At 40.9% G+C, this 19,224-nt stretch overlaps 1 protein-coding gene across 1 annotated transcript in view; it reads left to right on the top strand.

The window, feature by feature from the left end:
* Positions 1–14,190, top strand: part of LOC138354996 (uncharacterized) — a 44,682-nt gene extending 30,492 nt beyond the window's left edge. Inside the window, exons 5-6 of the mRNA XM_069309703.1 lie at positions 4,072–4,314; positions 11,033–14,190. Coding sequence (XP_069165804.1) covers positions 4,072–4,314; positions 11,033–11,226 — 437 coding nt within the window. The 3' untranslated portion in view covers positions 11,227–14,190. The remainder of the gene's footprint in view (positions 1–4,071; positions 4,315–11,032) is intronic.
* Positions 14,191–19,224: the final 5,034 nt, after the last annotated feature.

Genomic DNA, 19,224 nt, shown 5'->3' with positions numbered 1-19,224 from the left:
TGAAATGGGTAGCTTTATCATTTCATAAGAAAAAATTAGAGAAAATATATTAATTCAGGAAAAATTGGCTTATTAGGCAAATCGGGCCTTGCATAGTAGGCTGAGAAGTGCGTTCTGGCTACTAGGTACGACATATATATATATATATATATATATATATATATATATATATATATATATATATATATATATATATATATATATATATATATATATATAAAATGGAAATGTTCGTTTGTTCAAAATCGCGGTACTGTGTCAAAGACACAGTACCCCATAAGAGGCTGGTACATAAGCTGGAGAGACAGGCAGGTGTAGCTGGTAAGGTGCTCCAGTGGATAAGGGAGTACCTGAGCAATAGGAAGCAGAGAGTTACGGTGAGAGTGACACCTCAGATTGGCGTGAAGTCACCAGTGGAGTCCCACAGGGCTCTGTACTCGGTCCTATCTTGTTTCTGATATATGTAAATGATCTCCCGGAGGGTATAGACCCCAGGAAGCAGCCCGTGACAGCTGACTAACTCCCAGGTACCTATTTACTGCTAGGTAACAGGGGCACTTAGGGTGAAAGAAACTTTGCCCATTTGTTTCTGCCTCGTGCGGGAATCGAACCCGCGCCACAGAATTACGAGTCCTGCGCGCTATCCACCAGGCTACGAGGCCCCCACACCTCACCTGTGTGTGTGTGTGTGTGTGTGTGTGTGTGTGTGTGTGTGTGTGTGTGTGTGTGTGTGTGTGTGTGTGTGTGTGTGTGTGTGAAAAATAAATACAAAAAATTAGTTAGTACTTTGTAAAAGTTGGTTGACAGTTGAGAGGCGAGCCGAAAGAGCAAAGCTCAACCCCCGCCAGCACAACTAAGTGAATACACACACATTAAACCGGTGCAGTTATGTTACACGACAGTAAATTAACAAACTCAGTTAGAGAAAACAAGTGTGAAGGGCACAGGAGGAAACATGGTGTATACAAACATAGAAGGTGTAAGGCTTAAAATACTGGAGTTAAATAATATAATACAGCTTAAGATGTAGGATATTGTCGCACTAGCAGAGACAAAACTGGAGGTTAAGAATTGAAATGAGGTGGTATTCCCGAGGGTCTTTGTTGGAGACTTGAGAGACAAATTAGAAAAGGTGGAGGTGTTGCAATACTGGTGAAGGAACGACTAAAGTCAAGAGAATTGATACTTAACAACCCTCAAGAAGTAGACATAATGGCAATGAAGATTTGCAGTCAGAACAATAAACTAATAATGAATACTGTATACTGTCCACTAGCAAGCAATACATGGACTTAGGAGGAGCTCGAAGACAAAAGAGAGGGCCTTATAATGATCATGAGAGGAATTATTATGAAAGCAGATAAAGATAAATCAAGATTGTTGATACTAGGTGACTTCAATTGAAAATCAATTAACTGGGAAGACTGTGAAGCAAGAACGGAGGATTTTTGGGCTGGCTGATTCGTGAACCTCATCTTGGAATCTTTCATGAATCAACATGTAAAACTGCCAACAAGATTGAGAGAAAGTGATGCTCCAGCATTGTTGGGTTTCGTATATACCAGGAAAGAGGAGGAGATATTTGACATTCAGTACCGTCCTTCCTTGGGAAAGAGTGACCATGTCCTCTTGGAAATTATATTTGCTATGCGATGTAATCTAAAAGAGAATGACGAAATTAAAATAGTTGACCAACTTGATTTTAAGAGAGGACACTGTGGGGAACTTAGCAAATTTTATAATAAATTTAATTAGAAAGACTTGTTGATAGACAAGAAAATAAATGAGATGTATAATTTTCTATAAATTCATTAAAAGAACACTTCATGTAACAGATAAAATCCAGTGATTGAGAATGGTGAACAGGTTCACTGAGAATGAAAAAGAAATGTGTGAAACACTAAATGAACAGTTTCAAAGTGTTTGTGCAAAATGAGGATTTCAGAGCGCCAGACCCAATGTCCAGAAAACACCATATAGTATATAGAGGTGTCTTGACACGAAGTGGAAAATTTTCTCTAGGGGCTAGGAAGAAATAAAGCAGTTGGACCAGATGAAGTTTACCTTTGAGTGCTGAGAGAATGTGCAACTAAGCTAAGCATTCCTCTTCAACTGATATCCCAGGCATCTTTGTCCACAGGAATCTAAGCAGAGATATGAAAAAGGCAAACATAGTTCCAATCTATAAAAAAGGTATTCGAGAAAACCCTCTAAACTATAGACCCGTATAATTACCAAGCATGGTAGTCAAAATACTAGAAAATAATTTAACATCAAATGGGTAGAACACATGGAGAGTAAAGACATAATAACTGATAGACAGAATGGTTTTCGAAAGGAAAAATCCTGTGTAACTAACCTACTTAATTTTTAGTATAGAACCACAGAGATTCTACAGGAAAGAGATGGTTGGGTTGACAGTGTATATCTGGACCTAAAAAAGGCTTTTGACCCCACATAAGAGATTGTTTTGGAAACTGGAACATGCTGTAAGGGTGACAGGGAGACTTCTGACATGGATGAAAAAGTTTCTAATCTTCTGAGTACCGCAGGGTTCAGTTCTTGCACCAATAATGTTCATCGTCTACATAAACGATCTACCAGACGGAATACAGAATTATATTTGCAGATGATGCTAAGATACTGGAGAAGATAGAAGTCGTAGATGATTGTAATGTCCTTCTAATTGATCTTGATGAAATAAGTGTTTGGAGCACAATGTGTCAAATAACATTGTGAATTAAAGGCATGTTGTGGATCGTGGAATCGAACAAAATAGACCACACACAACGTACAAATTAGGTGGGAAGGAATTTAAGAACTGTCGCCAGGGGAACACATTAAGAACATTGTCGGAGGAACGTACCAGCAACTTTACAGTCTCCGTGGTGTAGTGGTAAGACACTCGCCTGGCGTTCCGCGAGCGCTATGTCATGGGTTCGTATCCTGGCCGGGGAGGATTTACTGGGCGCAATTCCTTAACTGTAGCCTCTGTTTAACGCAACAGTAAAATGTGTACTTGGATGAAAAAACGATTCTTCGCGGCAGGGGATCGTATTCCAGGGACCATAGGATTAAGGACTTGCCCGAAACGCTACGCGTACTAGTGGCTGTACAAGAATGTAACAACTCTTGTATATATCTCAAAAAAAAAAAAAAAAAAAAAAAAACGTATGTGTCGCTTTCCAACTTCAGACTTGCTGTTAATTATATGGATGATGAAATACTAAATAAATTGTTCATGACTTTTGTGAGACCAAAATTAGAATATGCAGCAGTTGTACGGTGCCCAAATCTCAAGCAGCACATCAATAAACTGGAAAAGGTGCAACAACATGCTACAATATGGCTTCCGGAGCTGAGAAACAAGAGTTACGAGGAGAGGCTAGAGCCGTTAAGCATGCCAAAACTAGAAGATAGAAGAAAAAGAGGTAATATGATTACCACATACAAAATACTAACAAGAATCGACCAAATTGACAAAAAGGAATTCCTGAAACCAGCAACTTCACGAACAAGATGATACAGAATCAAGCTAAGGAAACAAAGGTACAGAAAAAATATTAGAAAGTGTTTACTTGGTGAGTGATAAACGGTTGAAACAAGTGAGAAGGTGGTGGAGGCCAAGACCGTCAGTAGTTTCAAAACGTTATACGACAAAGAGTGCTGGGAAGACGGGACACCACGAGCGTAGCTCTCATCCTGTAACTACACTTAGGTAATTATACACAGCCTACAGCGCTCGGGAGTTCGTAGTCCAACGGGTCCGGGTTTGATTTCCGTCCGAGCAGAATCAAATGGGCAGAGTTTCTTTCGCCTGATGCCTCTGTTCACCTAGCAGTAAATAGATGCCTGTGAATCAGGCAGCTGCATTTTGGAAATGTGTTAGAAATAAATATATGTTGTAAATATGATAGAGGAAAATACATCAGGAATCAGTACAGTAAGCAACCGACGGTTAAAAAGGCGGGGCTCAAGAGCTGAATCTTGCAGGCATTAATAGTAAATACCCAAATACAAAGCTGCAAATCCTTACTGTCAAAGTAAAACATAAGATGTTTTTATTTTCAGATTACGCGGGTAACGGGTTCACATCCCAGAATGGTCGTGTGGTGAAAATATACGGTCTTTTTGGCTCGTGGGACGACGGCATGAACAAGTGCAACTCCGTCTACGCCCAGATGTACATGCCTCTCAGCTCCTCTGACTGGAACTGGATGGATAAGTACAAATTAGACGCTACCGACTTAGGGGTTGCCTTCCCCATCAACGACAAGGCCTCGGACGGCAACATTGTCTGGAACAACGGCTCCGGTGAGTCAAACTTTAATACAAGCAGCCTGTATATATATATATATATATATATATATATATATATATATATATATATATATATATATATATATATATATATATATATATATATATATATATATATATATATATATATATATATATATATATATATATATATATATATATATATATATATATATATATATATATATATATATATATGTCATACCTAGTAGCCAGAACGCACTTCTCAGCCTACTATGCAAGGCCCGATTTGCCTAATAAGCCAAGTTTTCATGAATTAATTGTTTTTCGACTACCTAACCTACCTAACCTAACCTAACCTAACTTTTTCTGCCACCTAACCTAACCTAACCTATTAAGATAGGTTAGGTTAGGTTAGGTAGGGTTGGTTAGGTTCGGCCATATATCTACGTCAATTTTAACTCCAATAAAAAAAAAATTACCTCATACATAATGAAATGGGTAGCTTTATCATTTCATAAGCAAAAAATTTGAGAAAATATATTAATTCATGAAAACTTGGCTTATTAGGCAAATCAGGCCTTGCATAGTAGGCTGAGAAGTGCGTTCTGGCTATTAGGTACGACATATATATATATATATATATATATATATATATATATATATATATATATATATATATATATATATATATATATATATATATGAATGAAAACTCACACCCCAGAAGTGACTCGAACCCATACTCCCAGAAGCAACGCAACTGGTAACTACAGGGCACCTTAATCCACTTGACCATCACGGCCGTCAAAAGGAAGTGATAGCCGAGGCTATTTGAGCCACTTCCCCGACGGCAACTCGGATGGTAATCTTGGGCATAGCATTTCACCAAATCTCCTCATTCTTTGGGGCACACGTGAGGAACACAAATGCGAACAAGCCTGAATGGTCCCCAGGACTATATGCGAATGAAAACTCACACCCCAGAAGTGACTCGAACCCATACTCCCAGAAGCAACGCAACTGGTAACTACAGGGCGCCTTAATCCACTTGACCATCACGGCCGTCAAAAGGAAGTGATAGCCGAGGCTATTTGAGCCACTTCCCCGACGGCAACTCGGATGGTAATCTTGGGCATAGCATTTCACCAAATCTCCTCATTCTTTGGGGCACACGTGAGGAACACAAATGCGAACAAGCCTGAATGGTCCCCAGGACTATATGCGAATGAAAACTCACACCCCAGAAGTGACTCGAACCCATACTCCCAGAAGCAACGCAACTGATAACTACAGGGCGCCTTAATCCACTTGACCATCACGGCCGTCAAAAGGAAGTGATAGCCGAGGCTATTTGAGCCACTTCCCCGACGGCAACTCGGATGGTAATCTTGGGCATAGCATTTCACCAAATCTCCTCATTCTTTGGGGCACACGTGAGGAACACAAATGCGAACAAGCCTGAATGGTCCCCAGGACTATATGCGAATGAAAACTCACCAAGTGTGATGGTCAAGTGGATTAAGGCGCCCTGTAGTTACCAGTTGCGTTGCTTCTGGGAGTATGGGTTCGAGTCACTTCTGGGGTGTGAGTTTTCATTTGCATATAGTCCTGGGGACCATTCAGGCTTGTTCGCATTTGTGTTCCTCACGTGTGCCCCAAAGAATGAGGAGATTTGGTGAAATGCTATGCCCAAGATTACCATCCGAGTTGCCGTCGGGGAAGTGGCTCAAATAGCCTCGGCTATCACTTCCTTTTGACGGCCGTGATGGTCAAGTGGATTAAGGCGCCCTGTAGTTACCAGTTGCGTTGCTTCTGGGAGTATGGGTTCGAGTCACTTCTGGGGTGTGAGTTTTCATTCGCATATAGTCCTGGGGACCATTCAGGCTTGTTCGCATTTGTGTTCCTCACGTGTGCCCCAAAGAATGAGGAGATTTGGTGAAATGCTATGCCCAAGATTACCATCCGAGTTGCCGTCGGGGAAGTGGCTCAAATAGCCTCGGCTATCACTTCCTTTTGACGGCCGTGACGGTCAAGTGGATTAAGGCGCCCTGTAGTTACCAGTTGCGTTGCTTCTGGGAGTATGGGTTCGAGTCACTTCTGGGGTGTGAGTTTTCATTCGCATATAGTCCTGGGGACCATTCAGGCTTGTTCGCATATATATATATATATATATATATATATATATATATATATATATATATATTGCCCGAAACGCATTGCGTAATAGTGGCTTTAGGCATTGTATGTACTAGCTCTATCTATATATCAATCCATTAATGTAACATCACTTGTATGTATGTACCTTACCTGAATAAACATATTTATTTATTTATTTATTTATTTATATATATATATATATATATATATATATATATATATATATATATATATATATATATATATATATATATATATATATATATAGATTGATAAAGATTATAAAGCTTGATTCTGTATATATATATATATATATATATATATATATATATATATATATATATATATATATATATATATATATGTTATTAAATATGACTGAAAAAGTAAGATAAATAATTCTAACACGAATGTTCTCAATATTTCTTATGTTTCTTTTCACTGTCTATGGTAATTGAAAAATCAATTCTCCAAAATTCATTTTTATTTCTAGTCTGACGCGGCACTTTAACGTGTTTCGTAATAACTTATTACATTTTCAAAGACTTTAGTTTACACACACACAACTATAACCTGCAAACACTAAACACAGTTCTACTACGCTATGATTTAAACAGCTTTCATTTTATACCCGCATTTTGGGTGAGGTGATATGTTACAACAGTTTTGGATGAGGTTGGTGTTACAACACCAACTTTTCCTGAATTTCAATATTTTTCTAATTTTTTTCTTATGAAATAATACAGATATTCATTTCATTATGTATGAGCTAATTTTTTTTTAATTTTAGTTAAAACTAAAGTAGATAAATAACCGATCCTAACCAACACTACCTAACCTAACCTAACCTATCTTAACCTAACTTAAACTAACACAACTAAGTCAATAATTTATGTTCTTAATATATTATAATAATAATATTTAAAATAAACCAATAGGAAACAATTCATTGAAAATAAAGGAAATCACTCCGCCTATTAGGCAAATCGGGCCTTGCATAGTAGGATGAGAAGTGCGTTGTGGCTACTAGGTTCGACATATATATATATATATATATATATATATATATATATATATATATATATATATATATATATATATATATATATATATATATATATATATATATATATATATGTGTGTGTGTGTGTGTGTGTGTGTGTGCGCAAACAAACCTGATTGGTCCCCAGGACTATATGCAACTGAAAACTCACACCCCAGAAGTGACTCGATCCCATACTGCCAGGAGCAACGCAACTGGTGTGTACAGGACACTTTAATCCACTCGACCCTCACGACCGGTCATAAGGAGGTGATAGCCGAAGCAATTTCACTAAAGTTTAGTGTCTACAGAAAACCTACGAATAATTTATCTTATGTTCATTATTTCTCAGGGCATAGATGCAATGTGAAAAAATTATTTTTTTCCTCTATGTATCTAAGAGCTCTTCGGGTTGTTAGTCCAGAATTATAAGATGAAGAGATTTAAGAATATTGATTCTGTTGATCTCAAGCTTTGTTATCCACTGAGTTTTTTGGAAGTTTGCCGTAGCAAAGCACGTCGTACATATTATAATAATATATGCAGTGGAAAATTCGTCAAAAAATGTGTTATGTTTACCATATTTTTCTGGGTTCGAAAATATGGTCAAGGCCTTGAAACTTTTTTATATACATGTATTGTTTAGTTACGAAAATACTGTTGGTACACTATTAGTTAGAAACAGCCTTCGTAGTGATAATTGTGTCCTTTATAAAATATCTTGTAAATACTGTAATAGGTTCTATGTTGGGCAAACATCTAAAGATTTGAAATGTAGAATTTTGCAAAATAAATACTCTATAAGACACGGTCTATTGTCTAATGCTTTGTTTGTTCATTTGTCAGAAAATTCTCAATAAATTGATTCGGAGATGTCTTCTTCAATAACTAATTGTAAAATCACTTTCAATAGGAACATAATTGAATTTGCTTTAATACAGATTACAAAAGAATGTAATTTGAACATTAGCAGTGGTTTATATAACTTAGATCCATTTTTGATAGATCAATTAAAGGGCGTTTTGAGTAGGATCTTTGATACATATTTGTGTCACCAATTCATTGTAAATATTTACTGTCTTATGCTATTATTATTATCCATGTATGGGCCTATTACTGCAGCTTTTATTTTATAGGCCCATAAACCATTAGTTGGTATAAATAGGAGATGCCTCGTATGGGCCAATAGGCCTTCTGCAGTCCTTATGTGGCTCTTATTTATATCCACCTAATTCCCATTCAATTTTCATTGTACCTCACTTCACTTCACCTTTCTCTCTCCTGCCTATATATTTGTCCAATAATTGATTTGTAATGGGGGGCTAACCATAGCCCATACTACTTGCCCCGCTCCTGTGCCAGGTAAGTTACGGGCTCACCATTGCCCATGCTACTTGGAACTTGTTCCGAGTTTCTGAGTCTATAACAACAACATGACTTGTAAATCAATTGATGTATCTGAAGATGTATCAATATACGAAAGTACTTAAGGAAATTCCTGTTTCAATTCTTCCTCCGCGGTCTGACTCTGTCAAACATATATATAAATAAAAATGGAAATGTTCATGTATTCAAAATCGCTAATATCCGAAAGTTCGTCACCGATTGCTTTGAAATTTTCACACAACGTTTCATTCGCATCCGAGCAGGTTTTTATATACATATAATATTGATGTCACGTCTGTGACTTCAAATAAAACATGCTTTTTTGAAAAACTGTGTTTTTCATGCGAGAGAAATCTTCGAAACCTCTTTACCGATTGCTTTGAAATTTTGACACGACGTTGCAATCGAATATGCACGTGTTTTTATATACCTACGATATACATGCCTCACCTGTGACAGTTAAAAACATGTTGTTTTTTAAAAAAACAGCGCCGTCTATTGCACGTAATAGCAACACAGACGCTATACTAAATATGTTACGAATTCCATTTCAATGTTTTCGATTGCATTGATAAATTTAATTTTCATAGATTTCGAGTTATTATAATTTTTATTTAATTATTTTGTGTGACATTGTGTTGGAAGTGAGCTGTATTGTTACCATACTGTAACCGTAACCATATTGTTACCATACTGTTGATTGCAATCAACAGCCAATTAATGCACAACTATATTCTACCCACCTCAAGACTCCGCTCCAATATAGAAGCATCAAGAAATATGGACCAATAGGCTTTCTACAATCACTTCCATTTCAATACCCATTGTTTCGTGTTCTGTCTTGTGTTGATGAAATTAATACCCTATTAAATACCACCTCACCCCATCCACCTCACTCAAAAGTAGATATAAACAAATCAGAGATATGTAAGTTCCATTCAGTTGTGTATGTGTAAAGTCTTTGAAAATGTAATAAGTTTTACGAAACGCGCTCAAGTGTCGCGTCAGACTAGAAATAAAAATGAATTTTGGAGAATTGATTTTTGAATTACCTCCAACAGTGAAAAGAAATGTACGAAAGATTGAGAAAATTCGTGTTAGAATTATTAATCTTACTTTTTTGGTCATATTTAATAATATATATATATATATATATATATATATATATATATATATATATATATATATATATATATATATATATATATACATGACAGTGACAGACCACGAATGAAGGATTAAGACAGGAATTTCCTTAAGTACTTTCATATTTAATAATACATCTTCAGAAGGATGGTTTTACATATTGATTGATTGATGAAGATTAACCCACCCAAGAGGTGACACGGGCATGAATAGCCCGTAAAGGAATTTACAGCTCAGTAGGTTAAATATATAGGCAGGAAAGATGTGATGGGAGGTAGAGTCTTTAATGAGATCAAGTCATCTCTATAATATTGTCTTCGTCTCTATTAAGGGTCTGGGTAGGACAGTCGGGTTCCTTCTCGACACACAATCGAGAGTTACGGGTTCGAATCCCGGGCGGGACAGAAATAGTTGGGTGCATTTCCTATCACCTAAACTCAATATAAGTCTAATGTGTATGAATACAATCTGGCTTCCTGTCCCCCCCCCCCCGACACAATGAATTATTATTTGAATATGAACCTGATACTGGAAATTACCTCATATAAAAAATTATATAAGATAATTTCCATTTCATTACCTCATATAATTTTTTTATTATATGAGGTAATTAAAGAGTTTGAGGTAGAGCCGATAGAGATGTGGTTGGTGTGGGCTGAACACACTCAGGAACACCTGAGACACAAACAAACAGCACCAACGTGATATACGCCAATGAGAAAATCAACTGCAGCTCTGAGGCGACTCGAACCCGCGACCAAGGCACTTCCAACTGCTTACGTTACCACTGTACCACCCAGACTCGTTAATAAATATATAACCGGGAATCTATTATTCTACGGGAATCAGTAGAATCCCGGTTGTATGAGTTTTACCGAGTCAGGGTGGTACAGTGGTAAGGTAAGCGACTGGGAGTACCTTGGTTGTGGGTTCGACTCACTTCAGAGCTGCAGTAGTTGTGCTCTCTCTGGCTCTCACTGGTAACATTGATTGTTTTGTTTGTTTTCTCCTATACAGCTGTCGGGAGCGTGGCATATCTGCAATGGACTAATAATGACCCCTTCGCCACCAACACGCCGTTCTCCAACTGTGTGGGCATGTACCGCTCTACCTTCGCTACTCCTGCCTATATTTCCTTCCTGGCCTGTGGGGCACCTTTCCCCGCCTCTCCTGCTATACCGCCCTCTGTCATATGTGAGGCTCCAGCTTGATGTGTGTGTGTGTGTGTGTGTGTGTGTGTGTGTGTGTGTGTGTGTGTGTGTGTGTGTGTGTGTGTGTGTGTGTGTGTGTACTCACCTATTTGTGTCTGCAGGATCGAGCATTGACTCTTGGATCCCACCTTTCCAGCATCGGATGTTTACAGCAATGACTCCAGTTCTATTTCCCTATCATACCTAGTTTTAAAATTATGAATAGTATTTGCTTCCACAACCTGTTCCTGAAGTGCATTCAATTTTCTCACTACTCTCACGCTAAAAGAAAACTTCCTAACATCTCTGTGACTCATCTGAGTTTCCAGCTTCCACCCATGTTCCCTCGTTCTGTTACTTTTCTGTGTGAACATTTCGTCTCTGTCCACTCTATAAATCCCCCTGAGTATTTTATACATTCCTATCATGTCCTCCCTCTCCCTTCTTTTTTCTAGCGTCGTAAGGCACAGTTCCTTCAGGCACTCCTCATACCCTGTCCCTCGTAGCTCTGGGACGAGTCTCGTTGCAAACCTCTGAACCTTTTCCAGTTTCCTTATATGCTTCTTCAGATGGGGACTCCATGATGAGGCGGCATACTCTAAGACTGGCCTCACGTAGGCAGTGTAAAGCGCCCTAAATGCCTCCTTACTGAGGTTTCTGAATGATGTTCTAACTTCTGCCAGTGTAGAGTATGCTGCTGTCATTATCCTATTTATATGTACTTCAGGAGATAGATTAGGTGTTACGTCCACGCCCAGGTCTCTTTCTCGCATCGTCACAGATAGGCAGTTCCCCTTCCTTGTGTACTGACCCTTTGGTCTCCTATCACCTAGTCCCATTTCCATAACTTTACATTTGCTCGTGTTGAACTCCAGTAACCATTTCTCTGACCATCTCTGCAACCTGTTCAGGCCCTCTTGGAGGATCCTGCAATCCTCATCTGTCACAACTCTTCTCATCAACTTTGCGTCATCCGCGAACATTGACATGTAGGACTCTACTCCTATAAACATGCCGTTAACATATATTAGAAATAGAATTGGTCCCAGCACCGATCCTTGAGGTATTCCACTCGTTACTGTTCGCCAGTCCGACTTCTCGCCCCTTACCGTAACTCTTTGGCTCCTTCCTGTTAGGTAGTTCTGTACCCATGCTAGGGCCTTTCCTCCCACCCCCGCCTGCCTCTCGAGTTTGAACAGCAGTCTCATGTGCGGTACTGTATCAAAGGCTTTTTGGCAGTCCAGAAATATGCAGTCTGCCCAACCATCTCTGTCCTGTTTTATCCTCGTTATTTTATCATAGAATTCCAAAAGGTTAGTTAGGCACGATTTCCCTGTCCAGAACCCATATTGATGTTTGTTCACAAGCCTAACGTTCTCCAGGTGTGCAACCAGTCGTAGTCTAATTATTCTTTCAAGTATTTTACAGGAGATGCTTCTCAGTGATACAGGTCTATAGTTAAGTGCCTCCTCCCTATCACCTTTCTTGAAAATCGGTATGACATTTGCCTTCTTCCAGCAACTGGGCAATTCTCTCGACATAAGTGACTCATTAAAGAACATTGCCAGAGGCACGCTGAGGATCTGCACTGCTTCTTTTAGTATCCACGGTGATACTTTGTCTGGTCCAACTGGTTTAGTTGCATCCAGTGTTGTCAACTGTTTCATTACCTCCTCTGCTGTCACCTATATATCTGATAGTCTTTCATCTAGGATAATCTCTTCTAACAATGGGAGCTGCTCAGACTCGGTTGTGTACACTCCATGGAAGCTGGCATTCAGTGCCTCGCAGATTTCTTTGTCACTTTCAGTATATGCCCTTTCAGTTTTCCTTAGTCTTGTCACTTGATCATTCACCGACATTTTTCTTCTTATATGGCTGTGTAGTAATTTAGGTTGCTTTTTCGCTTTGATCGCAATATCGTTCTCATAGTTCCTTTCCGATGTTCGTCTGATGTTAATGTAATCGTTCCTAGCTCTGTTGCATCTGATCCTGTTGTCCTCTGTCCTTTGTCGTCTGTACTTCCTCCACTCCCGCCTGCTGGCCATTTTTGCTTCCTGACACCGTCTATTAAAACATGGGTTATTATATTCCTTCTTATTTTTTCCCTTTACTGTTGGTATAAATCTCTCTTCGGCTTCCTGGCATTTCCGTATGACCAGGTCCATCATATCTTGGACTGTTTTTCCTCTAATTTCTTCCTCCCACTGCACTTCACCCAGATAGTCCCTTATCCTCTTATAGTCCCCTTTCCTGTAGTCAGCTCTCCTTTCCCAGATCTCTTGTCCCATGGTCATAAGTTTGAATTCCATCATGTAGTCAAGACTAGGACACAATGGCCACTGGCCCCTAGAGGTATTTCATGCTCTAAATTCTCGATATCTTCTACGTTCTGGGTGAAAATCAGGTCTAATAGGCTCGGTGCATCTCCTCCTCTTTCCCTTGTGTCTTCCTTCACATGTTGTGTCAGGAAATTCCTGTCTATAACATCTACTAATTTTGCTCCCCACGTTTCGTCCCCTCCATGGGCATTCCTTGATTCCCAATTTATCTCTCCATGATTTAGGTCCCCCATGATCAGCAGGTTCGCTCTCATTCTGTGGGCTAGTGTTGCTGCCTTCTGCAGTTCATCTATACATGCTTTGTTGTTGTCATCATACTCCTGCCTGGGTCTTCTACTGTTTGGTGGGGATTGTAGATTACCAAGATCACAATCTTCCTCCCATCTACTGTCAGAGTTCCATGTATGAAGCTTGTGCACTCATTGGTAACTCGATTTCCCAGGTCTTCAAACTTCCATTTCCGCTTTATTAGGAGTGCTACACCCCCTCCCTGTCTCTGTGTCCTCTCTTTTCGTATCACCTGGTACCCTTCAGGAAAGATTGCATCTGAGATCATGTCATTAATTTTAGTTTCCACAATTGCAACTATGTCAGGATCTGCTTCACTCACTCTTTCTTTATCTCTTCTGCTTTATTAGATACCCCATCAGCATTGGTGTACCAAACCTTGAGATTCTTCATGGAAACTCTTGTACCAGAGTTCTCCCTTTCTCTGGGGATCTGGGGGGTGTCTGGGGGGTGACTTGGGGCACGGGGGATCTGGGGGATCTGGGGGGTGTCTGGGGGATGACTGGGGGCGGGGAGGATCCGGGGGGATCCGGGGGGTGTCTGGGGGGGTCCGGGGGGTGTATGGGGGGGGGGAAAGAGGTCAGGAGGGGTGCTTGGGGGGCTACTGGGGGCTGGGCTTCTAGGAAGGTAGGTAGGAGGGTCTGGGGTAGGGCCTGGGTATGTAGGTCTGGAGTAGGAAGGGCATACTGGGTCTGAAGATTAGGGAGGGCATAGAGGGGTTGGAAGATAGCATAAGGTTGGGAGTCAGATAGAGGTCGAGAGGTTGGGAGGGGGAAGGATAGAGGGGGTGGGGGGAACCTCCCTTCCCCCTCGCAAGGGTGGGGGGGGTCACATGGAAGGAGAGGGGATGAGGAGGGGTGACGGCTGGGTAGGTTTTGGGTGTTGAGGGGATGAGGGCTAGGTGGTTTCTTGGGGTTGAGGGGATGAGGGCTGGGTGGGTTTTGGGGATTGAGGGGATGAGGGCTGGACGGGTTTTGGGGGTTGAGGTGATGAGGGGGTCCTTGGAATGTGGGATGAATTTGACTGCAGTGGGGTCAGAGGGGTCAAGGGATGTGTTGGGGAGATAAGCAGGGGCGGCTGATTTGGGGAAGGGGTGACCTGAGAAGTGTGTGTGTGTGTGTCTGTGTGTGTGTGTGTGTGTGTGTGTGTGTGTGTGTGTGTGAGTGTGTGTGTGTGAGTGTGTGTGTGTGTGTGTGTGTGTGTGTGTGTGTGTGTGTGTGTGTGTGTGTGTGTGTGTGTGTGAGTGTGAGTGTGTGTGTGTGTGTGTGTGTGTGTGTGTGTGTGTGTGTGTGTGTGTGTGTGTGTGTGTGTGTGTGTGTGTGATATATATCATTAATAAAACTTTTTAATATCACAATTTTTATTCATAAATATTTATACGTATTATACTCTGTATATTCCCAGTCATGTATATTCCCAGTCATGTATATTCCCAGTCATGTATATTCCCAGTCATGTATATTCCCATTCATGTATATTCCCATTCATGTATATTCCCAGTCATGTATATTCCCAGGCATGTATATTCCCAGTCATGTATATTCCCAGTCATGTATATTCCCCAGTCATGTATATTCCCAGTCATGTATATTCCCAGTCATGTATATTCCCAGTCATGTATATCCCATCATGTATAACTCCCCCAAGCAGGAGTTTAATATGGCACCATTCATTGACATAAGTTACAACGTCATCATGTATACTGTATGGTTATACCACGGTCCCTATATGCTGGGGTATACTGTATGGTTATACCATGGTGCCTATATGCTGGGGTATACTGTATGGTTATACCACGGTCCCTATATGCTGGGGTATACTGTATGGTTATACCACAGTGCCTATATGCTGGGGTATACTGTATGGTTATACCACGGTGCCTATATGCTGGGGTATACTGTATGGTTATACCACGGTCCCTATATGCTGGGGTATACTGTATGGTTATACCACGGTCCCTATATGCTGGGGTATACTGTATGGTTATACCACAGTGCCTATATGCTGGGGTATACTGTATGGTTATACCACGGTGCCTATATGCTGGGGTATACTGTATGGTTATACCACGGTGCCTATATGTTGGGGTATACTGTATGGTTATACCACGGTGCCTATATGCTGGGGTATACTGTATGGTTATACCACGGTGCCTATATGCTGGGGTATACTGTATGGTTATACCACAGTGCCTATATGCTGGGGTATACTGTATGGTTATACCACGGTGCCTATATGCTGGGGTATACTGTATGGTTATACCACGGTGCCTATATGCTGGGGTATACTGTATGATTATACAACGGTGCCTATATGCTGGGGTATACTGTATGGTTATACAACGGTGCCTATATGCTGGGGTATACTGTATGGTTATACTACGGTGCCTATATGCTGGGGTATTCTGTATGGTTACACCACGGTCCCTATATGCTGGGGTATACTGTATGGTTATACCATGGTGCCTATATGCTGCGGTATACTGTATGGTTATACCACGGTCCCTATATGCTGGGGTATACTGTATGGTTATACCACAGTGCCTATATGCTGGGGTATACTGTATGGTTATACTACGGTGCCTATATGCTGGGGTATACTGTATGGTTATACCACGGTCCCTATATGCTGGGGTATACTGTATGGTTATACTATGGTGCCTATATGCTGGGGTATACTGTATGGTTATACCGCAGTGCCTATATGCTGGGGTATACTGTATGGTTATACCACGGTGCCTATATGCTGGGGTATACTGTATGGTTATACCATGGTGCCTATATGCTGGGGTATACTGTATGGTTATACCACGGTCCCTATATGCTGGGGTATACTGTATGGTTATACCACGGTCCCTATATGCTGGGGTATACTGTATGGTTATACCACGGTCCCTATATGCTGGGGTATACTGTATGGTTATACCACGGTGCCTATATGCTGGGGTATACTGTATGGTTATACCATGGTGCCTATATGCTGAGGTATACTGTATGGTTATACCACAGTGCCTATATGCTGGGGTATACTGTATGGTTATACCACGGTGCCTATATGCTGGGGTATACTGTATGGTTATACCACGGTCCCTATATGCTGGGGTATACTGTATGGTTATACCACGGTCCCTATATGCTGGGGTATACTGTATGGTTATACCACAGTGCCTATATGCTGGGGTATACTGTATGGTTATACCACGGTGCCTATATGCTGGGGTATACTGTATGGTTATACCACGGTGCCTATATGTTGGGGTATACTGTATGGTTATACCACGGTGCCTATATGCTGGGGTATACTGTATGGTTATACCACGGTGCCTATATGCTGGGGTATACTGTATGGTTATACCACAGTGCCTATATGCTGGGGTATACTGTATGGTTATACCACGGTGCCTATATGCTGGGGTATACTGTATGGTTATACCACGGTGCCTATATGCTGGGGTATACTGTATGATTATACAACGGTGCCTATATGCTGGGGTATACTGTATGGTTATACAACGGTGCCTATATGCTGGGGTATACTGTATGGTTATACTACGGTGCCTATATGCTGGGGTATTCTGTATGGTTACACCACGGTCCCTATATGCTGGGGTATACTGTATGGTTATACCATGGTGCCTATATGCTGCGGTATACTGTATGGTTATACCACGGTCCCTATATGCTGGGGTATACTGTATGGTTATACCACAGTGCCTATATGCTGGGGTATACTGTATGGTTATACTACGGTGCCTATATGCTGGGGTATACTGTATGGTTATACCACGGTCCCTATATGCTGGGGTATACTGTATGGTTATACTATGGTGCCTATATGCTGGGGTATACTGTATGGTTATACCGCAGTGCCTATATGCTGGGGTATACTGTATGGTTATACCACGGTGCCTATATGCTGGGGTATACTGTATGGTTATACCATGGTGCCTATATGCTGGGGTATACTGTATGGTTATACCACGGTCCCTATATGCTGGGGTATACTGTATGGTTATACCACGGTCCCTATATGCTGGGGTATACTGTATGGTTATACCACGGTCCCTATATGCTGGGGTATACTGTATGGTTATACCACGGTGCCTATATGCTGGGGTATACTGTATGGTTATACCATGGTGCCTATATGCTGAGGTATACTGTATGGTTATACCACAGTGCCTATATGCTGAGGTATACTGTATGGTTATACCACAGTGCCTATATGCTGGGGTATACTGTATGGTTATACCACGGTCCCTATATGCTGGGGTATTGTGTATGGTTATACCACGGTGCCTATATGCTGGGGTATACTGTATGGTTATACCACGGTGCCTATATGCTGGGGTATACTGTATGGTTATACCATGGTGCCTATATGCTGCGGTATACTGTATGGTTATACCACGGTCCCTATATGCTGGGGTATACTGTATGGTTATACCACGGTCCCTATATGCTGGGGTATACTGTATGGTTATACCACATTGCCTATATGCTTGGGTATACTGTATGGTTATACCACGGTGCCTATATGCTGGGGTATACTGTATGGTTATACCACGGTGCCTATATGCTGGGGTATACTGTATGGTTATACCACGGTGCCTATATGCTGGGGTATACTGTATGGTTATACCACGGTGCCTATATGCTGGGGTATACTGTTTGGTTATACCACGGTGCCTATATGCTGGGGTATACTGTATGGTTATACCACGGTCCCTATATGCTGGGGTATACTGTATGGTTATACCACGGTCCCTATATGCTGGGGTATACTGTATGGTTATACCACGGTGCCTATATGCTGGGGTATTCTGTATGGTTATACCACGGTGCCTATATGCTGGGGTATACTGTATGGTTATACCACAGTGCCTATATGCTGGGGTATACTGTATGGTTATACCATGGTGCCTATATGCTGGGGTATACTGTATGGTTATACCACGGTGCCTATATGCTGGGGTATACTGTATGATTATACAACGGTGCCTATATGCTAGGGTATACTGTATGGTTATACAACGGTGCCTATATGCTGGGGTATACTGTATGGTTATACTACGGTGCCTATATGCTGGGGTATTCTGTATGGTTACACCACGGTCCCTATATGCTGGGGTATACTGTATGGTTATACTACGGTGCCTATATGCTGGGGTATACTGTATGGTTATACCACAGTGCCTATATGCTGGGGTATACTGTATGGTTATACCACAGTGCCTATATGCTGGGGTATACTGTATGGTTATACTACGGTGCCTATATGCTGGGGTATACTGTATGGTTATACCACGGTCCCTATATGCTGGGGTATACTGTATGGTTATACTATGGTGCCTATATGCTGGGGTATACTGTATGGTTATACCGCAGTG

This window comes from Procambarus clarkii, chromosome 65 (assembly GCF_040958095.1).
Source record: "Procambarus clarkii isolate CNS0578487 chromosome 65, FALCON_Pclarkii_2.0, whole genome shotgun sequence".
Lineage (NCBI taxonomy): Eukaryota > Metazoa > Arthropoda > Malacostraca > Decapoda > Cambaridae > Procambarus > Procambarus clarkii.
The sequence above is the reverse complement of the archived record's forward strand: the minus strand, read 5'-3'. Positions and strand labels throughout refer to the sequence as shown.